The sequence below is a fragment of the Urocampus carinirostris genome, chromosome 9 (genome assembly GCF_059441175.1).
Source record: "Urocampus carinirostris isolate Australia breed hairy pipefish chromosome 9, RoL_Ucar_1.0, whole genome shotgun sequence".
In the NCBI taxonomy this organism is placed as follows: domain Eukaryota; kingdom Metazoa; phylum Chordata; class Actinopteri; order Syngnathiformes; family Syngnathidae; genus Urocampus; species Urocampus carinirostris.
The window spans coordinates 8,928,904-8,953,861 of record NC_142357.1 but is presented as its reverse complement, the minus strand read 5'-3'; the positions used below and the strand labels follow the sequence as shown (position 1 = coordinate 8,953,861).

Here is a 24,958-nt window from a genome sequence, read left to right as displayed (position 1 = left end):
TTTTAGGGAATGTAATGGCGAACATATAACCAAAACCACTTCGTCTTGCATTTGTTGGGAATGTAATACAACTTAAACCATTCCGTCTTTGTTTTTGTTGTGAACGTAATCGAACGGTAATGCACACCGTATATAAAATCCTGCCCCCCTCGCGTGAACGCGCATTCTTCTGCGCTTCCAACAAAAGCGATCGTATTCTATATAAAACGCTTATTAAAACAATAAAGCGAGCTAATTATAACAATTGGGAGATCATAGTCTATATAACGCGTTTATTTAAACAATAAAGTGCGATCGTATTCTACAAAATGCGTTTGTTAACGCGGATGAAAAAGTCACCAACGTCAATGCACGCTTCCAACAAAAGCGATCGCAGCAGAATGCGCGTTCACGCGAGGGGTGGGGGGTGGGGGCGTTGCGTAGGAGTGGGATTTGGGCACAACACCGGCTCGGGAGCTTTTATACCCGTGGTCCACACGAGAAAATGACGCGGAAATGACGCGATGAGGAAGCGGAACAGTCGCCGGCGTCTGTTTTGCGGGCATACCACCGATGAACAGCGGGTTGGCCAATTTTGCGCATTTTCCATCGCGGGCAACCACGGGCAAAAAAAAAAACGCAAAATTTTAGCCGTGATTCAGCCGCAAACGGCTGTGTGACCGGCCCCTTAGTGAGGGTCATGTTTTCAAAATTTATAATTTCCTGACCTACGAGTATCTTTTTAAATGCATGATAGTTTATATGACAGTTCATGTATGTTATTTGAATGTTTTGCAATTAATGAAGTTTCTTTTACCTCAGGCACATGATAATAAACACTATCCCTTTAAAGAAAACAATAAGAAGAAACATATTCAACACATAAAGCCCTTCTTTGATGCAAAACACACGTTTTCTATTTGTGTCTGGGTCGAGCAGTGGCAGGCAATAGAATTCACATCTGAATGTTTAAAAAAAACTGCCATATGTTTTTTAAAAAAAGGAAAAAACGCAATGACCATTACAGTCAAATTGAGTCCGGCGTTGGAATGTAAAAAAAAAAAATCCAAAAACAGAATGGCGGTGAGCAAACTAGGACATTAAAAGACTGACTTTCCAGCGGGGCAAAGCATGAGGTCATGCTGAAAAAAATAAAACTACAGTCAGAAACCGCAACCTCTGTATTTTTTCTCCAGTGTCTCTGCTTGTCAGAGGGGCCGAGAAGCTCGGCAGCTGCTCTTTGCATCTTTCAGGTTGTTTAAAGCCCAAAGAAGCATTGTAATCTGCCATGACAGGCCCGTCGCAATCACACATGCACACCTACACACTAACACACACCGAAACACTTGAGGCAAATGTGTCTGAAATTTTCGGCCCTGCGGTGACTCAACATGATGACAGCTACAAGTTCTACCACCAGGAAGCAGGAAATTTTCGCCCGCGCGATGCATCTGCCCACTAACTTTGCGCCTACGTGAGAGCTTTTCTGCCTTCCTGGCAAGACGGACTCCAAAAGGTGGTTTCCGTGGTGATGACATTATGAAAAACGGACCTCCAGCCACAAATACACCTGGGGCTTGCAGTGCAAATCATTTTTAAACATCTAAATAAACTATGTTGCCTTTGCAGGAGTCTCACACTGGCCTTTTGTTGTAAATGTGTCTCAAATGATACACACAGTAAATTCTGGACTATTAGCCGTACCTTTTGTGACAAGATTTCAACCCTGCGGCTTATGCAATGATGCAGCTAATTTATGCAGTTTTATCTAACCGCCTCCAGGGGGGGGCTCGAGAAGTAAAGGTAAGAGTGAGGCAGGTGGAATATACGTGTCGGGTAAGACGCAAGTTTAATGTACCGTATTTTCCGCACTATAAGGCGCACCTAAAAGTCTTAATTTTTTTCAAAAGCTGACCATGCGCCTTTTAATACAGTGCGCCTTATATATGGCTCAATATTAAATCGCAAGGTCTCGCAACTTACGCAACATCCGCCGACTCGATTTTCCCCCAAACGTGGAGTAGTCCGCGGTGTATGTTGGGATTTATATACCGGCGTTTCATTGGCTAACGAATGTGTCAATCATCATTTGAAGTTGTTCGGAGCCTCAGATAGGCTAGAGGGCCAAAACAAACCCTGCAATTGGCCGATAAAAACGTGTCAATCATCAGTTAAATCGATCGTTATTGGCTGAAGTTATTCGGAGCCTCGGATAGGCTAGAGGGCCAAAACAAACCCTGCAATTGGCCGAAAAAGATGTGTCAATCATCAGTTAAATCGATCGCTATTGGCTGAAGTTATTCGGAGCCTCGGGTAGGCTAGAGGGCCAAAACAAACCCTGCAATTGGCCGAAAAAGATGACTGAATAGCAAGCTTGCTAAACTACACCAAAAAGAAACATGTTTCATTAGTCTGTATTTGTAAATATTTTACTTTCCTGGATTTACTACACTCACGGTTGTAAGAAGACCATGGTTGCGTATCATTATTGAACGTGAGAACTTAGGTGAGCTATGCGGCTTTATATTTTCCCGGTATCTTGTTTTAGAACGATCTTGATGTTGCTTTGATGAGTTGAGTGAATTAAACTCAATTCCAAGTGTTTATTGTCATATGCACAGTAAAGTTGCGAGCGAAAAAGAAAATAGAAACTAAGGAATGGTTGGCATTTCTTGAATCCCAAAACTTTAACCTTCCGAATGATATTTGAAATGATGTATTTGAGTGACATCGTATGGACACCGCGTCCGCACGTGTCTATGACACGTATTTGCTTCTTTGCAAGCTTTGGGAATGTTAAGGGGGTAATCAGTTTGACTGAATCATCTGACTGTTTTGTCGACATTCCCATTGTAGCGCCTTATAATCTGGTGCGCCTTATACCAAAAAAATCTATGGAAGATATAGGACCAAAAACTTTTTTTTGGGGGTGCGCCCTATAACCCAGTGCGGCCTATAGTGCGGAAAATACGGTACCTTTTTGCTTTGTGCATGAATAAAACTATCATTAACAGATCATTATTATGAAGAAGGTGTCAATCGGAAGGGGAGGGCCAACGGCCATATTTGGAATAATTTTTCGAGTCTATTTATTTGTAAACGTAATAAATCACGGATTACAAGAAGCAATAAAGCAGAATTCTTTTAGGCGGATTTCTATTTATCTGTCGGCATTATCGTTGGAATAATTACTTCACACGGTTGGATTCTATGGATTGTTCTTGATGTAATGAAAACTTTTCGCGGACATTCAAAGAAGTGGAAGATAGCCAGGGGACTTAATGGTGAGTTAAGGCAGCTTTATAGTTTTCGAATATCAGACTGATCGTGATGTTTCTCTGTTGAGTAGATTTCATACCTGTCAACCTCCACGGCTCCATTCCCGTACAAAATAGAAAATAATCGTACACCATATTTTTTTTCCGGAAGGATGCATGATGGGAAATCCCAGGCGGCAGACGCATGCGCACATTAGCATCAAACCGCTCGCTTTGTTTGCAGCGAAAAAAAACGATACCGAGATAGAGGCTTCCGCAGCGAACTCCTTTGACTTGATTGTTTTGCCGTTTCGTGATAGTCGGTGTATACCGGATGGTATCCATCATTGACAAATTTGCGTTTTTCCTTACAGATTTCTTTCTACGTCGTACTCGTCTTAAAATGCATAAAAAACGTACTTTGTACAGCAAAACCATACAGGTTGACAGGTATGAGATTTTAAAATTATATCTTGAATGCCAAGAGTCTAAGCTTTCTTGACATGGTACACACATTTATTTGTTTATTCAAAGTCCGGCAGCCCACCATCAGGCTGGCGAAACGTTAATGGGTTAAGGTACCATATATCATTGAAACTCTTTTTGTGTACTGTCCTTTTTTGTAAATATCTCATGTTCAAATGTGGGCGCGTGCGGCTTATAGTCAGGTGCGGCTAATGTATTTTTTCTTTTAAAATGTTCTGGTTGCGGCTTACAACAAGGTGTGCTCTATGGTCTAGTATTTATGGTGAATGTTCTCTAGGCTGTTTTTTTTTGCCATAACACAGGGGTCAGCTAACTTTTTGGCTCGCGAGCCCCATTGGTTTGAAAATATTTGCACGGGGTCGGCCTGGAGGAAAAAAAATAGTTAATTGAATAATTTTCTATGTATTCTGAAAGAAAAGTCTTAAATCTGATACCTCAGCATTACACAAGTGATATACAGTAGATACCGTACGACACTACATTTTATTCTCTTTTGTATTTACCTCCACACGTTGTGTTTCATTCTACATATGTTTATAAAGGGATAATTTCATCCAATTGGTATGAAAACAAAAAATATACAAATATATATACATTCATTTACATATACAAACTTTAATTAAGAGTAATAGCAAACTAATGTATCCCTTTTTAAGCACAAAATCTGATCATTTGCATTGGAAAACTCAGTTAAGCAACTTTAGAAGTGTTTTATTGCATGAAATTTGAATACAATTGATAAATATGATTTTTTTTATATATATAATACAGATGTTTGAACATTGGCCATGAGCGCAATGAAAAATATAGTTTTGTGACAGTTTTAGGCAGTAGCTCAGGAGGTAGAGCGCTTGTCTTGGGATCGAGGGGTCCCAGTTCGAATCCCGGCTCGTCCATGTTACATGTCGAAGTGTCCTTGGGTAAGACACTGAACCCCTAATACCCCCAATAAGCAGGTTAGCGTCTTACATGGCTGCAATACAAGGCCGCTATTGGGAAATGTGGAGCACATTGTAAAGAGCTTTGGGAAGTCATTGACTTGAAAAGCGCTATATAAATGCAGATCATTTCATTTAATTTCACATGAGTGACACAGGATAAGAAATACACCAAAATAAAAATGCATATATATTAGTAGTACTTGTTTTAAGCTATATGTTAGCATTGTATCTTTACCATTTACCTGAGTAAATAATTTGATTTCATTTAAAATCATTTAAAAGTCCATTCCTGCTTTTTATTATTATTTTTAATGAAATTGTTTATCTGAAATTAGGAGCTTCATTGTTAGTTTATATACATATATTATAGAAAGGACCTTAAGCGTCTTTGAACTTCTGAAAATACACTTAGGCACTGTTTTTTAATTGTGTATTTTTTATTACAGGTGAGTGCATTCATTTGCCTTAAACAGCGTGTTTGTGACTTCAATTTTAAGTTAAATAACATCAGGATGTTTCCTCAAATGTTCTCTGGTTGATAGATGGGAGTCAGCAAATACAGGTTAAGTTGAGGTGCTTGCAGTATATTGTTTGACATGATAGGTGCTTATTATAATTTGGTGCATCTCTCATCTTTCTTTCGTGGGACTGATTAAATCCTAAAGCGGCCTAATCCAGCCCGTGGGTAATAGTTTCGCTGACACCTGGTTTATACAATCGACAAATGTTCACTCTAACCGCTGACCACATAAGAATGCAAGCCAGGATTAAAAAAATGAAAAAATATTGCACTCACCTGGTTAATGTGCTTGAGTTTGTCTATCATCTGACTGATGACAGGTTCGAGGGGCTTGTGGCTTCGGGATTCAGAGCCTGAGTGTGACCGCTTCAGGCTGGGTCCAGAGAACCTGATGGAGCAACAAGGTTATGCATTAAATTCGCTAGATTAAATCTGGAAATAGTTGGGGGAAAAAAAGAATCCACACACAATATAAAAATCATAAGAAAAGTTCTTGAAAACAAGGACAATCAGGCTTAAAAACAACCAGGGCGGTGGCCTTAAGGTAGAGTGCCGATCCTGGCACTCGGAGGTCTCGAGTTCAAGCTTCGGTCTAGTTCCTAAAACTTTAAATAATGGTACGTATTGCCTCCCTGTTTTGTGCTCGGCATTAAGGGTTGGAATTAGGGAGTTTGGTCACCTAATGACTAAAAATCGGATGGTAGACAATTTGTTCGTGAGGGACCACCATCATTGAGGACGCATGACGCGAATTTTATTGAAACATTGTTATTTATCGATTTGGGAATTTTGTTGCTGCTAAATGTTCTAACTATTTTTCATTGCACTGTGGTTACGATGCACTTACAACCTAGGCAAGTCACCAAGCACTACTTTGAAATTATTTTTGCATCTTTAGCCTTACATTTTCTCTATCTTGTTTTTCTCTTTATTACGTGTTTATCCTGGAGTGCCGTGTCTAATGTTTTTGTATACAATGTCCCCTGCGTTGTTATCAATGAAAAATAGACATTTTTAATTTTAATTGTTATGAAAACGTTTAAAACCTGCAAACAACCAATCTATGTTTAGAATTTGAGGTTTATAAATATTTAATGATAAAGAAAGATCCTCGAGCAGGAGGGAAACTATCAAATGAGTGACTTGCGATGTGAATAAAACTAAGATTTTGCCGTCATCTTGTGGTCGTTGTGTGCATGGCAGCAATTGTCTTTATTTATTAGATGTAGGCCAAAGTTCACGGAAATTAAATTAACCTAAATTGAAAGGCATTTCCCATTTGTAGGTCAATTAAATAACAGGTTTTAAAATAGCCAATTGGGAGCTTTACTCTACGGGGATGAATAAAGTATCTATCTATCTCTCTATCCATCTAGTTCCTTGTATTGGGCCTTTCATTTTAAGCATTGTGGCAAACTCAAAGGGAAAGTGTACTATCTAGCATCCTCTAGTGGTAAAACAACGTAATTCATTAAAAAACAGCATTGCTTAAAATAATAAGTAAATACATAAACCATTATCCACACCTTAATTATTAAATAATTCTTGTAAATGATAAGCATTTATTGTACATCAAATGAGACTTGCCTAAACGGAGCTGTCATTATTGTTCGCTATATTGTTGCTACGGGTACCCCAAAGCCTCAAAAAGGCGGAGAAAAATAAAGAGAGAAGTAAAGTATTGCATTTGGTGCCTGAATCTCCGTAATTTGTGTTTTTCCTTGTGCTTTAAGCACTTGTTTTTTGATGTTGCACTAAACCCGGCGTCTCCAACCTTTTTTTAGCGTCAAGCTACAAAATGAAAAAAATAGCTAGATAGCTTGCTAAATAGCTAAAAATATGGGATGATACTAGCTACAAAGCTAAAAAGGTAGCCAGATAGCTAGCTAAACAAATCAAATTATTTGTTCATTTGAATTATAATACCCCTAAATTGAAATAAATCAATACATAGACAAATAAATAAATGTGTTTAATATATGAATAAATTCTAATTCCATTCTCTTATTTATTTTTTAAATTATGATCAATGCTTAAATAGATTACTAAGTTATTACCAGACTAACTATTAAAAAATAGGGGTGGAATAGACAATATCAACCAATTGTAAAAAAATTTTTTTACTAGAAAATCACAATGACCCAGTACTGGTATGCTATTTTCAGAACAGGTCCACAGGCACCTCAACTGTTATTAGTGGCTGTAGGCACCAGGTTGGAGACCCAGCCTCTAAACCATTCAGCCAATATTTATACATCCATTAACTGCAGGGCTTATCCTCAGTAGGGTCGCAGGGGTGCTGGAGCTCATCCCAGCTTTCCTTGGGCAGTGGGCAGGGGACACCCTGAACTGGTTGCCAGCCAGTCGCAGGGCACACAAAGACCAACAACCCACTCACTCATTCACAATTCGGACCGGCCAATTAACCTGACATGCATGTGTTTGGGAATGTGGGAAGAAACTGAAGTGCCCGGAGGAAATTCACGCAGGCACGGGGAGAACATGCAAACTCCACACGGGGAGGCTGCGGTAGTTGGACTTGACCCATGAACCACCCAGCCGCCGTGCCGCCGCAGCCGATATTTAGTGATCAATCAATACACACTGTCCCATTAACATTTAGCAGGTTACACATATCAGTGTATCCTGTCCATTTCTTTGATTGTTGGTTGCTTTAGCCATGAGTAGAAATTACGCAGTGGTGGGCCTTCAGGGCCTGAAAGCCCATCTCTGCGGGCCTAAAATTATCAGATTCATCTCATCTCATCTCATCTCATTAGCTGCACCGCTTATCCTCAGTAAGGTAGCGGGGGTGCTGGAGCCCATCCCAGCAATCATCGGGCAGTGGGCAGGGGACACCCTGAACTGGTGTAATCAAACTTTGTCCATGAATACTTATTAGATGATTCCAAATTGTCTGTCAGCTTCCTTTCAATGCTTTTGTGTTGCTCCCAGATGAGTGTGTTCATATTTAAGCATTTAACCAATCACATTTGAGTCCTTACTGGTTACCAAGGGCAGATATCTGCGCAGAGGCCTTCAAAAACAATTCTGAAGGCCTGTATAGCATAACATGAGTGTGGATAACTCTGTTTGTTTAGCCAATCAGATTACAAGTTGGCAACGTGAGGGCTTTTTGAAAGGCCTCGGTAAATGTCAGCTAGGGGGCGGTAATGCACCAGGATCAAAAATCTGTTATTCTACTAAATGATATTACCATTTATTTTTTCACTCTTAAATCATTTAAACATTGAACTTTTTTATTCTAAGGAACTTCAATGTCAAGCTACTCAGAATCTCTGAAAAACACAAAACAAAATGTTGTTTTAAATATTGACTATTCAGTGGAACAACAAATGAACTTTCTAGTTGTTATGTGGAAAACATTATCCGTCAAAAGCACAGGAAACATGAAATAAAATATTTACAGATGTTCAAAAAAAGCTAAAATACAAAACGAGCCTTCTTTATACTCTACAAATTTAAAGTCAACAACACAGAATCCCTGAAAAAACATGCATATTGACCAATCAAAGAAAAAAAAAATCTCGAAGGGAACCGGCTCTTGAGTGGTTGGGAGCCGGCTCCTGTCGTTCACTTCAAGAGACGGTTCACAGAGATGGTTCCTTTGCGAACAACACATCCCTAAAGGCCATCACTGAAGGACTGGATATCAAATGCACTGCCCGCCACTGATATAAGATAGTTTTAACTTGACAGCAGAAAGCTAAATCGACACCCCCACGGGGATACGACCAATTAATGTTGTTGCTTTACTGTACAATCTCTAAAATTCAGAATAAGGTATATAGAATACAGAGTCTAACAGCACATATTTTAATGAAACATATTTAAAATGTGTATCCATTTCAGCGATACAGACGCTCCCCTACTTACGACCATTCAACTTAAGTAAAACGGTAGATACGAACATTTTTCCTGGATGTCGAAAAATACCCGTACATTGCTGTAAGTTAGATTTCGTATTGTGTGCACCTTTTTCCAAGTACAGGACATTACTGTTATGGTTCTTTCCACCGCTACCGGCGTGTGGTGGCGCTGTGAGAGCTCACCCAGCATCCACCCCGAAGACGAAATCCGCTTCCTCTTCCTAGTTTGTGTGTAAATTTTCTATAGTGTATCTCCAGCGCGCTATGAACTTTGACATTTTTATTGTTTAATATCTCGTGCATCCATTCAATATGGTTGTTTCTTTTTTAAATGAAAGGAATAAGAAAAGCTTGTTGCGGTTGTTTATTTGGTTTCATTTTCTGCCACTTTTTACCACGGAGGAGGACATCTTGAAGCGCATCTTCCAAAAGTAAGTTAAACTCAACTTTATTTATCTTTATCGAGCGTGTAATTTTATTAAACGTTTATTTTTCAGTACAAAACAATACAGTTACTTATACATGCCTTAAACATACTTATATAAACTTCAAACATACAAAATATAGCAGTGTAGCAACTTACTAACGATCGTCGGTAAGTCTGATCCTTCGTAAGTAGGGTAGTGTCTGTACTAAGGAATTGAAAAACCACTCAATGTCTCACTAGTAGACATTTTATAAGAGGAATTCAACCAAACGATGTTAAACGATGAATATGGTGAGAAATTGCCGCTTGATTATGGACATCCTTACTGACTCGGCCACGAAGTCTCTTCCACACGATTTTTATTTTCTGTGATGCATTTTGAATTAATTCAAAATCAACTGAAATATTGCAAGTTTTATATTGTTTGTATAAAACACTCCACTATCCCTTCTCAATATTTTAGAATATCATGAAAAAATACACTAAAAGGCTTTGAGCCTGTTATTCCAAAGTCCCGGACCGGGGGCCAGTTACAGCCGATGATCACAATTTTACTGTTATAAAATTAATAATATGTGGCCAGCCAATAATGTTGAGTGCACTATAAAATACATTTATAGCATTAGAAAATTCATCATTTAACCTGATGATGGCGTAGCCCTTTGCCCACTTTGCCTTGGCTTTCCGTGAGACTTTTAGGCCACCCCATCTCCTACATGAGGACTGTTAATAAAAAAAGTTGACTGTGAGGGCCAACGCTTCAAAGAAAAGTTTAAATTTGAGTATTTTTTGACTGAAATTCGAAACAACTGTGTCTGCCTACTTTGCCAAGACACCGTGGCTGTTTTTAAAGAATATAATATCGAAATGTACTGCCAGACAAAACATACTGACTACAAAAAGTTTATTGGAAACGAATGCTGTGAAAAGGTGAAGCAACTATAAGGCAGAGCAGCGGTTTTTCACAAGACCCTGCGAGTCAAATAAATACGCTACAAAAGCGAGTTACAAGGTCGCGACTCTGATCCCAAAGCACTGCAAACCTTTCATGGAGGGTGAATGCCAGACTGGATTGTCGGACCCTCACACAATTTTATCTTACCAAATCTGGCCGTCATCAGCAATATTATAATGATAAAAGGCATGTAATATTTCTGTTGATTTGTAATGAATCCAGAATGTATGGAATTTTGTTTTTTCAATTGCATTACAGACAACTAAGGACCTTATCACAATATTCACATTTTCTGATAAAATTTTAAACTCACACTCACACACTAAACTTTCCAAATTCCATTATCAGACTTTTTGGGTACAAACTCTACATTAATTTTGGAAGACGTCTCACCTAATTATTTATTCTCCATCATTTTTCTCTGCTAATTATCACATTAATAATGCACTAAGATGTGGGATTCATTTAGCATAAAATCAGGGAGCGCTGGATTGAGGACAGAGGTCCATTTGAAGAGCTTTGCTTGATTAAACTAAATTAGGATGTGATATGATGGATCATTATTTTTTATTTTTATTTTCATGTTTCACTATAATTTGATTACATGACGAAAACAAAAAAAAATTGCTTACGTTTGAGTTAAAATACAACAACTCTGAAAGCGATACCGTGTATTATTTGACCACTGGATGTCACTGTTTTGCGTAGTGCACCTAAAAAAGAGTGCTTTCGAGCACAAGGAAGAATACAAACTACGGAGACACAAAGTGACCAAACCACTCGGATTTTATTTCATTTTTCCCCTCTGCTTTTCAGAAGGTTTTTGTTTTTTGGGCACAACCGGTAGCAGCAAGATGACGCACACTCACCGTAAATGGTAAATGTACTGCAATTATGTAACGCTTTAACAAGTCACTGAAGAGCGCTTCCATTTCAGCTCCCTGACATGTCATGTAAAATCAATACAATTTTTTTTTTCCACCTTCGTCTATCTAAATAATACACTTAAAGGATATTTTATATATATTTGCTTATTTTAAATAAAAAATAGTCACCAGATGGCACTAAATAATACACTATGTCCGATTAGATACAGTTTACCATTAAAATGTGAATAAACAAAGACATGAATATGATTTGAATGAACATTATTTAACAAAAGAAGTTAAACATAAATCAATAAAGAGTCATTCTTATACCAAAGACAAGATGGGGTCATCATACTCTACTTTGAGAAACACTGAGACAAGTGTTTTAGTGCCATATTACTTTCCAACATAGTTCGTGTCTTCAGTATTTAAAAAAAAAACAATGTTTAAATTGCACATTGTTTACTTTGTGAACATTCTTAAAATAAAAATGTCATTAAAAGTGACAGTGACCATAAGAACACGAGATTCAAATGAACAAAATAATCGGCCAATGCAACAGAATACTTTGAAAACATGATAAATGCAATTATTTTATAATATTATTAGCTGATTTTTTCCAGTACATTTTTATTTCGCTGATCCACTCTTTACACAAATATAAAAGTTTTTTTTAGTACAACAGAACTTTCCATTAGCAGTTTCTAATCAATATTTAAAAACAAGCAATACTTACTTTGTAGATAGTTTTGTTTGTAAAAAAAATATATGAAAAACATTGGGGGTTATTCATTTTTTGCATAGGAGTAAATCTAAGATAATAAGATTCAAACGAGCAAAGTAACCTTAAACAAGATAATTTTACTTTTGTAAAACATGATGAACACAATTTGAATTTCCGCACTACAAGGCTTCAAAAATAGTATTTTGTGATATATATTTATACATATGAGACACACTGGAGTATAAGGCGCATAGAATTAAAACTACATGAAGAGGCACGGTCACATAAAAAACAAAGCAATAATTTAAATTTAAAAACATCTAATCGAATATAAATTATCAATATGACATCTGATTTGGGGCTGCACAGCGGCGCAGTGGTTAGCGCGTGTGCGGCACAGTTCTGAGTTCATGAGATCGAACCTCCTGTGTGGAGTTTGCATGTTCTCCCTGTGCTTGCATGGGTTTCCTCCAGGCACTCCAGTTTCATCCCACATTCCAAAAACATGCATGTCAGGTTAATTGGCCGGTCAAAATTGTCCCAAGGCGTGAATGAGCGGGTTGTTGGTCTTTGTGTGCCCTGCGACTGGCTGGCAACCAGTTTAGCCCCCTGCCCACTGCCCGAAGATAGCTGGGATGGGCTCCAGCACCCCCGCAACCCTACTGAGGAAAGCGGTGCAGATAATGGATGGATGGATGGATATCTGATTTGGCAGCCAAAATTAATTTATTAATTCATAAATGGTCACTGGGCTTTCAATCTAAGGTATCTTGTTTTTGTCAGCTCGCGAATAACTAATTAAGCATACACAATTAAAAAAATACATATTATATGAAAATTTCTCAAATAATTGTTAAGAGTTCTAAAAGTTGAGTAAAGACAAGAAATTGCCGCTTGGTAACCGTTGGTTAAAATGTAACATGTATGTTTGTACAATTAACATGTTAACCTATAGAGGGTACTCAGAGACCACTCTATATGTCTCTCAAAGACAGAACAGTTACCGTATGTAAGTATCATTTAATTGTAACCGTGCAGCTCCAATTGTATTCACCTTAATTTTTTTAGACTCAACAAAGTATTTTATCCTCCATCTTTAATCCCTCGCACGTATGGAAGCTTGAATATCGCACACCGGCCGCATCTAGCAGTCATCAGCATGACGCCGTTTGATGTACTAAAAAAGTTGCGTCTATGATCTTCGCTGGAACTGGCACGCCAGAGAAAAATAACTACTGTACCTTAAAGGTCACACCTGAAATAAAGTAAACAAACAGCACTTGAGGACCGGTTAAAATAAATAGACGAAACATGCAATTTAATTTCAAGAAAAAGATCGGACCTTGGATGGCATTGGAATATGCAGGGTTTGTACACCTTCTTTATAGCCAAATTCAAGGGGGCAATGATGCTTCAGAGGACGATTCCATACAAACTAATGTTCGCTGCCATTAATCCCAAGGGAGGAAATGCAATGGCAAAGCGAAGCCACCAGAGAGCAATGTTATTTTTAAGCAGACTTGTGAAAATTCAAGCACATTTCAATCCTTGAAAACACATTATAATTGAAACATTTTTAAGAACCTTGGGGACCCGTACAAACACTGAATGTGATCCGGTACAAATCAAGGAGTGAAAATGTCGTCCGCTGTTTCTGCACACGGATGCCTTGCGAGGTGACACCGAGAATCGCTTGCCGGGAGCTGTTGTAATCACTCCATCATTCACTCGGCAGCCTCCCCCTACACGTTCCTATCGGAGTGCTTGGTCCAGCTTGTAATCGTCCCCCCAGGACAAACTTGCCCCTCACCACCACTGTGCCTCCTCTTCCTCTTCCTCCTCAATTTTGCTACCTTTGAGGCAGAGTCTCTTACGCCGGCTGCCCTCTCAAACAAGGGGTCAAAGATTCACCCGCAGCACATTTGCTCTCAAACGTGCCGGTCCAAATGATGAGCTCTACAAAACATATCAGCCAAACTTTTAGTTTTTTTCCCCTTTTTTGAATTTGTGGTCACTCGGGCTGTAAACGTATCAGTTTGGAGAATAACATTACAGCATCCAAGGTGACATAACAAAAAATGTAACAATACATGCACAACAACCACAACAAAACGAAATTAAGAAAACAAAACAGAGAAACAACCTAACAGAATTCCCTCCAGAATTCAGGAGTTACGTTCCCCCCAAAATTTAAAGAGGCAAGTCGACATCCGAAAGTTATTTATTTAAGACTCAATTATACATTGACACAATCCCAACAACAACAACAACAACAATCCAAATTTCTTTAACAAATAAAAGTACTGTCCATGAGAGAAGGTGGACCCAAATGCGGTGAAGTTGGAATGGAGGCAGGTCTACTCAACAATGAATGCTATACATTGACAGAAACCAGGAAGAACAAACATCAACAAATCATGTCTCAAAACTGCCAAAGTGTCCAAACCATAAAACAAACAAACCTTACAAGATAACAGAAAACAGGATGAAAGTGGCATGGAAAGGTGACACCGTATGTGACCCAACCCCGTATGTTGTCCAAACAGTCCTTATAAAGGGTCAAAGTCATCCCGTCAGGTGTGGGGAGAGATGGCACAGATATGTCCAGTTCCAAACTCGGTTAGAGCCCTCTGGGGGATGGTGGCGTACTAGATCCTGAGAAGTGCTGTACTTAATAAACCTTTTTTTTTTTTTTACAAATAACTTCTGTACTGTCAAATTCGAATTTGAAAAAAAAATCTTGCTGCTATATTGCACAATATATGCACTTTTCACTTCAGATGATATTTTGTTGTCATCATGTCGATGTTATTGGGAAACAAAAATGTGATGTAACAATGCTTTTACTTTTCTTAAACATGTCAGCCACAGAAAGCATCTCATTCTCCCTTTTGCTTGCTTTTGTCAGTCCAGGTCCTTTTGTTGACACGATGTCTCTTAGAGGAACTTATCATTTGAACGTACGCCGAGCTGTTTTACGTACGTGTACAACTTAAGGCCCGGTCACACAGCCTTTCACGGGCGTAAGCAGACGCTGTTGGACGCTTTTGAGATCGCGATACAGACGAGATACAGCCGTGCTTTACACGCGGTAAGAAATTCACACGCGGTTGGCCGTGCGAAAAAGTTTTGCGCTGCTCAAAACTTTAGACCACGGGTAACCGCGGGCTGCACAGCGATGCAGCTGCGGTTACCAGCGATAAGGACGCGGAACAGTCGCCCGGAAGGACGCGGAACAGTCGCCGGCCAATTTTGCACATTTTCCACCGCGGGCAACCACGGGCAAAAAAAAACAGCAAAATTTTACCCGCGATACAGACGCAAAAGGCTGTGTGACCGGGCCTTTAGACTGCAACGTTTCTTAAGCACAGGCAGACACAGGCACAAAAGGGGCGGGGGGACTGATTAGCTAATCAGAATGCAGTTTTTTTCCCCTGCACGCTGAAAATCCGCAAAGTAGCAAAACCTTGAAAAGTAAACAGCAATACAGGAAGGGATAATTCTACCTCAAGATAGCCAAAAAGAGAAAATAGTGCACATTGAACCGCTGCAATAGGTGGGATCCCACAATACATGTAACATAAAAATTAAAAGTCCAATGGGGTGGTTGGAACAGGCAACAGGTAATTATATCAAGCAGGTTAATCAGTCCATTTTCCTAACATAGTTAAGGGAACTAGAATATCTAACATATTCATTGAAACCTTAATGGAGCTGAAGAGAATTTTGAACTTATTATTTAAGTCCGGCTGCTATCTCCTGGCTTGTGTCATCATTGCAACCAGCGTCAGCTATTTCATGATGCATGTGCAAGTACATGCATTTCTAAGAGGCGCTTGAATAAACCTTTCTGTTTTAATCTTTCCTGGGATTTAAATTGGCATTTTGACTGTACTGTAAGTAGGTCTTTTCTTACTTTTGCCATTTTCATGCTACACTTTTTTTTTTCCTTGTTCTCGCCTTATCCCAGCACCCATACACATTTATATGACTGTGCACAGTAAATGATACGACGTTAGTTCTACCCAACCGATGCATTGCAGCACCTGACGTAGGGAGTCATTGGTGACCAAACCCCCTAATTCCAACCCCAAATGCCAAGCGTCGAACAGGGATGCAATGGGTACAATTGTAGGTAAGTATTAGGTATGACTTGGCCGAAGCTCGACCCAGCGACCTCCCAGTCTCGGGTGCCCACCCCAAGGCCACCAACCTGTTTTTTTCTAGCTACACTAACAAAAACAAACAAACAAAAAACACAGGGGCGAGCATGACATAACTCTCCAGCACATCCCTAACCCCCATTCCTCCAACCTAATGTGTTCCACTACGAACAGCTTTGCAAAATGTAATATATAATCAGATAGGCACAGTGGAGAACAAGGCATAAGCACTCTTTGAACACACATACAGTACTCAATAGCCTAAATATTCAACCTTTAACTTTTCTAAGGACACCTCCGACAGCACACCCTACTATTAAGTGTGCAGTATATGGATTTTACTCCCAAATGTAATAATAATAATAATAATAATAATAATAATAATTTCCTTGTATTGTCATTCTGTGTAACAATGTACACAGAACGAAATGTCGATTGCACCTGACCCGTTGTAGCGAGCCGATGCAGCCGCAGCCAACAGAAGCACTGTAGGGTAGATTTAATCGACATTGTGAGAGTTTGAGGAACTAACAATTTCCATCTCAGTAGGATCAAGTGCCATGATAGTAAGGTCATGTTTGGCTTCAGGTAGTTTTAATGTAATTAGAGAAGATCCAAACAATGCTAGTATATGGTCCAATTTGACTTCTGAGCCACATACGTTTGAAGTGGTTTTAAATATATCCTTCCAAGTTACATAACAATGTATTTACTGTACTTTTTGGATGACGGTAGCCGGTGTGAAAAGCAACAAGTAATAAAATTTGGCATTCAAGAGTGAGGGTGTAGCAGAATAATGTGTAGAGAGGTGAGGTCGTTCAGAAAATTTTGGAACAAATGATGGAGACTACAATTAAGTGAATGGTGAGACGGTAAGAGCTTTTCTGGTATTTATTGTGCTGCGGAACTTAAGTCAAGATTTACTCTCGACCGTTGGGCGAAGGGACGGTGTGGCGAAAACATAACCTTCAGCTCTCCTCAATTTCAAGAATGCTGACTACCTTTATTTGTAGTTTCTTTATTTTACCGTCATTGTTTCTTTTTACAGTTTCACACTTACCATCTAATCCTCTTAACAATGTACTTCTCCCAAAAACCCACTTGTTTACATGTGTTTCATAAGCTTTCCCAATTTGTTAATACAGTAGACCCCTGGGCAATGTTCCCTGTAATTTTCCACGCGTCTGAGCGTTCACACAAAGTCGGTAAGCAACCCTTGAAACAACAGTGAGCAACCATAATCCCAAGAGTGGCAACTAAATCATTATCAAACATGTCCAAAACTTGACATTTTGCTGAGTTTCCGGCAATGCAAAATTATTTTTCTCTTTTGAATGAATTGACTCATGTACTATTGCAAAGGTTGTACGGCCTACAAACGTCGTTTGTTCTTACAATTCTTTCACAAGATATCCATTTATTTTTATTTCCTGATATATTTTGTCGCATATTAACATTTTTGGGGGCTTATTCAGTCGGTTGTAAGATACAGAACTGTACTTAATCACATTTTTTAGTGGAAGTAGAATGTTGGCAACAAGATTCACGTGATATAATTGGAAATTATTTAGAAGCAACACAAACCTTTTCTTCTTTTTTCCGTGTTTTTTTCTAGTTTTTTTAAATTCCTTTAAAAAAAATCTCATTGTGTTTATTTTTTCCGAGCTGTTACTTTTTGTTCTCTATTTACTTTTTTCCTACATTCTTTCTTTTCTTTTTTTATGGCTTTTTTCTAATTTGTTCCTTCTTTTTTTCCTCTTCCTTTTGTTTCTTTTTTTCTCAGCTTTTCACTACTTTTTTAGTTCTGTATTTTTTTCTTTTTTTGTTCTATTCCCCTTTCCTTTAAGTCATTGTGTGCATAATTTTACATAATATTTGGTCATGTTGGGATTAAAGAAGCAAAAACAACCTGAAGAGCCGTTTAGGACCCGAAAGAGCCGGTTCCTTTTAGTGAGTCGAGCCGAAGAAGCCGGTTCTCGACAAACTCTACTAACTTTACTCAACTTCGTTCTACTACGACTTGAATTAAAAATACCGCATTTAAGACACAACGTCAGGGGAACCCGTGTATTTTTACCTTCATGCACTGTAACTTTGATATTAAGTCGCTTCTTAATTAGTAATTTTGACCCCTCATTTTTGTGCGCTGGCTAGATTTTCTTGTGCGCTGAGAATGTGCGAGCAGTGCGCAATTGCGCACGCGCGCAGCTTAGAGAGAACACTGCCCCTGTGGTACGGCAACCCCACCCTACGACATTTTCACTATATGGCGTGGAATAAGATGTTTTTGGGCCCCTCTTTACAGAATTTTCGATACCATATCAACTTTTTCTGCATGCCTGAAAATTTCTAAAATTCAAACTCTGCTTTGCTATTGGTCAAGGTTATATCAAATGCTGGTCTGCTATTGGTTTGCACCACGGCATGAAAACAAAGATTTGCCATTGACCACAATACAAAGCACTGAATACACTTTCCCATGATCGACCAGTACTACTTCTGCAACCCTGGCACTGTTACTTAACATTTCCAGCTGTTTTTCCAATATTTGGGGGGGTTAATTATAAAATAGCCACAAGGGGGGCATGGGCATACACAAAAAAAGATGAAAAAAGTCACCTACCTGTCAGTCATTTCTTGGCCATTCCAACAAAGAGAGTGGTTTGCTGGAGCTGGTTCTCGGCTGCACAGAGACTCCCCGAGACCGCTGTAGAAGTTGCTGAATTCCCTCAAACTAGAAATGAAGTCCCTGTAGAAGACCAAGATGGAAAATGTTCCATCACATGACTGACACAGGAAGCAAGCCAATCTGATCTGCCCCACAAGAGATGGTAGGTTGCAATGTCTATTTTCCTATTTGGCGTTAATTTAGTTAGTAACTGGTCCAAAGAGGATTCATACCAAGTGCGTTCGGGCCTATTACAGCATCACTTAAAGGGACTTTGTGTTTTATTTAGCACCTCCCAGTGGTAAAAAAAAACAACAACAAAAAAACTGCATTGATTTGAATAAGAAGAAGAAACACATGGACTATGCTTTTTTTAAATACTAGTAGGTGGAGGAATATGTATTTAGTTATCATAACATGAGGCTTACTTAGAGGGAGCTGACATGATTGTCCACATCTTTCTGCTAAAGGGCACCATCAAAAAACAAAAAACGGTCTTTTTCTTTCTTTCTCTTTTCTTCTTTCTTTTTCCGCTCACTTTACTTTTCGCTTCTTTCTTCTTTTCACCGTCCCTTTTCTCATTTTTCCCAAATGTTTTCTTCTTGTAATCTATTTTTCTTAATTTTCCCCTTTATCTTTTTCTTTATTTTTTTCTTTCATTTCTATTTTCTTCCATGTTTTCCTTTTTCCTTCATTTTGTATTTTCTTTCTTTTTTCCATTATGTTTTTTTTCTTCATTTATCTTTTTTTCTTATCTATTTTTTTCCATTTTACCTTATTTCTTCCCTTTATTATTTTCTTTGTTATCTTTTTTCACTCTTTTGTTTTCCTTTACTGCTTTTTTCATTTATTCCTCTTTATCTTATCTTTGTTTTTTCTTTATTATCAAAAGGCTGAGCAAAACAATGAAAAGAAAACTGGTTCTTTTTAGTTTTGAGTCTCCATAGTTTGTAATCGTCCTTGTGCTTTGTAACACTAGTTTTCCATTTCATGGACACAATACAGCAACATCTAGTGGTCAGTTATGACACAGTGTACCTTTAAAGAACCTGGATGAAATCAGGACAGGGTTTCCTTTAGAGCTGCAACGATTAGTTGACGTTGTTGACAAAGATCGATTATACAAATAGTCAACAAAAAAATTCAATTTTCGACTATTGTCACCAGACATGTTTTTCCAAAAGCGTGAGGCATCTTACATTAGTCTAATCTCTGCTCTGAGTCGTCAGCACGCAATGATCATCTGTATCTTCAGCAAGGACAGCGTCCATATCAAGTACATGTCTCAAAACTTCAAAAGTATAATGAAGACAATAAAAATTAGAAAGACAACTTGCAAAATTTGCAAAACAGACCTAGTGAATCCAGGTGAAGCATGAACATTTAAAGAGACACACGTAAGACAGTTCAAAGAAAGAGTTTGATTCGCCTAGGTAAGATTCAAGTAAAATTCAAGGAAATACGGTTTTGATGACAAGCATTGTACATTTTATACACCTTTAGTGTAAAAATTAACTTAAGCGTTATGCTGGACTGTTAATTTGAAATTAAATGCATGCAGCGCAAAGAAGAGAGTGAAAATCTTTTAAAACCGTTTGATTTCAAACTCTTGAGCAATCGTTAAGTTATTTTGTTGCACACTTTATAGTTGAGTACTGAATGTACTTCACTAACAGCAGGTAATATTGGTTTTATTCACTATTCTACTGCTGCTAATGACCTTATCGTGAGTTTACAGGGATAAACAAGTTTAATGGATCACCGATTCTTTAACCACCATTGGGGCACCACCTCCTGTGGTATGTCATTTTTTTTGGGTAGGGGTTTGCTCACATGAAACAGATAGTACTTGTTTCCATTGTTACCCGTAGCAGAACAAGCCTCCTGATCTGACCCAGATACAGCACCATTATGTATATATCCGATCACCGTTGTTTTTCAGTTTAAAGCAGAGGTGTCCAAATTTTTCAGAAAAGAAGGCCAGATTTGGTAAGCTAAAAATGTGTGAAGATCGACTATTCAGCCTGGCATTCTTTCTACAGTCTTTATTTAATTCACCCTCAGTGAAAGGTTTGCAGTGCTTTCCTATCAGCATCGCGACTTGGTTACTCACTTTTGTAGCATTTGTATTGGACTCGCAGGGTCTCGTGCCATTAAAACTTACTTCACCTTTTCACAGATTTTGTTTCATGTCAGCCCGTTGTAGTCAGTATGTTTTGTCTCGCAGTGCATTTAGATATTACATTTTTTCAAAACATGGTCACAAAAATAGGCTGACGCAGTTGTTTTGTATTACAATAAAAAAAAAAAAACACTCCAATTTCAACTTGTCCTGGAAGTGTCAGTCTTACAGTCAACTTTCCTTTTTTGTTTAAAGTGGCCATGTCGGAAATGGGGTGGGCTAAAATTCTCACAGAAAGGGCAAGGTAGCCAAAGGGATACTGTCACCATTTGGTGAAATGGTGATATATTTCTTTTATACAAATGTATTTTGCACTGCGGTCAACATAACTGACGAGCCACATATTAATTTCATGACATAGGCCGCGGGTCAATAAAAATGTGATTACAGGCCCTAAGTGGCCCCAGGGCCGGACTTTGAACATGTCTGGGTTAAAGCGTCACCCCGCTCTTGAGAGACGAGCAGCGGCGTGTGAAAATACTGATACTAGTTCTTAAATCACTGGGAATAAATATTTTGTCCCGAAATTTTGAGTATCTCGTCGTACAGTACGCATTACAGCACTTCCTGGATTAAATTTATCATTAACTTCCCTTTCCCTAAAAAAATATGGATTTAGTTCCTCTGGCCGAGCATTGTGCCTTTTTAGTTTTATACAGGGAATTTTTCATTACTTTTTTTGTACAACACTGCAGTATCTTTAATGAAAGATATATTTTTCACTATACCCATTTTCTTGTGTTTATTATCAAAAATATGAATTAAATGATTATTTGACTATTCGTTTTAATATTCGGTGACCAGTCGACTATTAAAATAGTCGTAAGTTGCAGCACTAGATCCTGGAAGCACATACTTTAATCAAGGGGCTCACCTGCGGAGGCCCCCTAAAGTCTCGTCAGGATCTGAGGTCGATGGTTGAGTGTTACGGGCCACAGAGGCAGCAGGATGCTGGGAAGGAGGGGACACTGCAGAACGGGTGGACCGCTGTTGAGATTGTGCACACATCCCGCTCACCTGCAGAAAAAATTGTAGGGTACATCAACTTCGGGAAGCATTTCTTTTTGCAGAGGCACACAGACATGGACTACCCCTTCCTTGACATTCCTCTCTTCACAGGATTAAACCAAACAATCTTGGTTCACGCACGAGAAAAACTTGGAATATTACGGTTTACCTGATGGATACAATTATTTCAGAACATGAGCATTGAGTCCTATGATAGCTTTGATTCAATGATTTAAAAAAATTGAATTACAATGTGTGAGTAGCTGGGTAAACGTTGATCAGATCTTACTGGATGAAATCAGGACAGGGTTTCCTTTAGAGCTTCAACAATTAGTTGAAGTTGTTGACAAAAATGTATTATACAAATAGTCGACAAAAATATTCCATTGTCGACTATTGTCACGAGACACGTTTTTCCAAAAGAGTGAGGCATTTTACATTATTCTAATCTCTGCTGGGAGTCGTTAGCACGCAATAGCATCAGTGTCTTTAGCAATGATAGCGTCCATATCAAGTACATGTTTCAAAACTTCAAAAGTATAATGAAGACAATAAAAATTAGAAAGACTACTTACAAATTTTGCAAAGCAGACATTGTGAATCCAGGTAAAGCATGAAAATTTAAAGAGCCAACACGTAAGACAGTTCAAAGAAAGATTTTGATTCGCCTAGGTAAGATTCAAGTAAAATTCAAGGAAATACAGTGTTGAAGACAAGCATTGTACATTTTATATATATTTTAGTGTAAAAATTAGCTTAAGCGACTTTTATGCGATCTCCTGTGACTTTTATGCTATCTCATGTGTGACGACACAAGTGCCCAGCATGCGCAATTGAGGTCAGAGGCAATGCTCTCTTTGTTTGCGGAAGTACTCATGGATGCTAACGCCGTAGTGTATCTAGCTATTTGAAAGTTATTCTGCTACCATAGGCTGAACAGATTTGACCCCCCAAATTACAATTAAAATCCGAAACCTAACTTTCCCTCCAATGAATGTGTTTTGTCCATTCACACAGAAAACAAGTTCCAAAAGATCAGATATGTATTGGATTTAGGAGCACATATGAAAGTGGCCTGCGTCTGGTGTGAAAAAAATCATATTCAGACGAACTTTTACATATCAGATACAGGCGGCGTCTTTGCAAAAAAAAAGATTTCCCTACAGTGTGAACTTAGCCTTAGTGTTTCATTCCATCCAAGCATTTTGTGTAGATGATTAGTAAACCCCAATTCCTTCAATCTGACTCTGTGTGTGTGTGTGTGTTTTCATTAAAGTATGCTGAACTTCCAAAATGGTGAAAAAGAATTGACATTAATTTTCGTGTAACCAACCTTCAGATTATAACGTTTTTTCATTTGTTTTGTTAATGAAATGTTTAAAAAATGAATGAAGTTTTCAGAGAAGGCGAGACAAGTTTAGTATATTAAAGTCAACTCTTTAATTTATTTTGTCAATTGATTATTTATTCAAATAGTGCAGAGTTCCTCAAATACAAATCTCCACAATTGTTTTTTTCAAACAAGCATGGGTCCTCTTATTATGACGGTCAAGTGCAAGGCAAGCCAACAGAAGTAAAGTTGGTTCTCTTTTGTCCAAACACAAGATTCTGCATTTCTCATGACATCACAAATCATCAGTCAGTACTTCAGTGCTTCTTGTGGTTGATGAATCTGAGAGTGGGATTTGTTTGTTTTTTGTTGTCATTTCCTCCTTTTCTTTTCCTTCGAAGATTGCTGCCATCACTTCAGTCATAGACTCTCATTATTTCTCCATCAGAGAAAGTTTCTTATGTTTGGCCTAACCTAAAACACTCTGAGTGAGCGCTCGATTTCAATTTGTTGTGTCATAGATTTAACTATATTTAATTGGACTGTTGATATGTTTACTTCAACCTGTCAAATTCTAGCATTCTCAGTTCTGAGTTAGGAAGAAACTTCTTTTCAAAAGGGCTTTAACATAATTGCGCTTCAGAGTTTTAATTTTATTATATTAACTGTCTTTAAAGATATTAAGTACATTGCTTAATATGAATACAGATTTGTCAGTCCATTCCTCATGAAAATGGTGGTTTTCATTGTCCACTTTTCATCTTTTAGTCATCGTTGAGCACACAATTTTTGTCGTATTGGAGCTTTCACTTGTTGCACGTAAACAGTGTCAGGTACGACTCATGATCGTTGGTCCAGTCAAGCTAGCTACGTTTACGGTTTCCCAGCCAATCAGCGTATCGGTGCCATTAAGAATGCAGCCCATAATACCATGTCATCCGGGCAACAGCCAATCAGCGCTATCTCCGAACCAAAGAGCGCAGAGTGCATGTAGTGAATACAACAAACGTGGGAACATGGGAGATGTTTGACTAAAAATGAAAGAGAATTTGGTGATAAAATAGTAGTGCATACTGATAGATCGTCGACGGACAAATTAATGTTTTTAAAAAAGTGTTTTATTTTGTTTAAAAAAGTGCCATTCGACCTGGTTCCACAGAAAGGTGCTGCAGTCCAGTCATGGAAATTGTGTATTGACACCTAAATTCGGGGTCAATCAAAACAAAGGGGTGAGAGCAGTCACGCTCTTGTTCTACTTCTTGTTTACTGTCGTTCCATATAGCAACGGCACCCCCACAGGTGCTGTCAGCACTTGATCTGCTAAGCTCTACTGCAAATTGTCATCTGTTTAGGTCTGTTTATTTTGAGAAGGGAAGAAAGTAGGGCTTTGCATAACAAACGTGCCATTGTATCACCTGCCAGCCATTCACGCTGGGTACGAGTTAGTCATCCCGACACTCCAAAATGCAAGGCAATAAAATCGGGCTTCACGTCTGCCACGCTCCCTAAATAAACGCCCTTGCGTTTTCACGTGGGACGTACGTAACAATAATAAATAA

At 38.5% G+C, this 24,958-nt stretch overlaps 1 protein-coding gene across 5 annotated transcripts in view; it reads right to left on the bottom strand.

Moving 5' to 3' along the window:
- The window catches only part of gpc3 (glypican 3), a 240,426-nt gene that overhangs the window by 87,767 nt on the left and 127,701 nt on the right, over positions 1-24,958 (bottom strand). For all 5 annotated transcript variants that reach the window (XM_088344465.1, XM_088344462.1, XM_088344466.1 and 2 more), the window contains exons 4-6: positions 21,936-22,078; positions 18,835-18,960; positions 5,460-5,571 (exon numbers count right to left, since the gene is read on the bottom strand). In XM_088344465.1, coding sequence (XP_088200591.1) covers positions 5,460-5,571; positions 18,835-18,960; positions 21,936-22,078 — 381 coding nt within the window. The remainder of the gene's footprint in view (positions 1-5,459; positions 5,572-18,834; positions 18,961-21,935; positions 22,079-24,958) is intronic.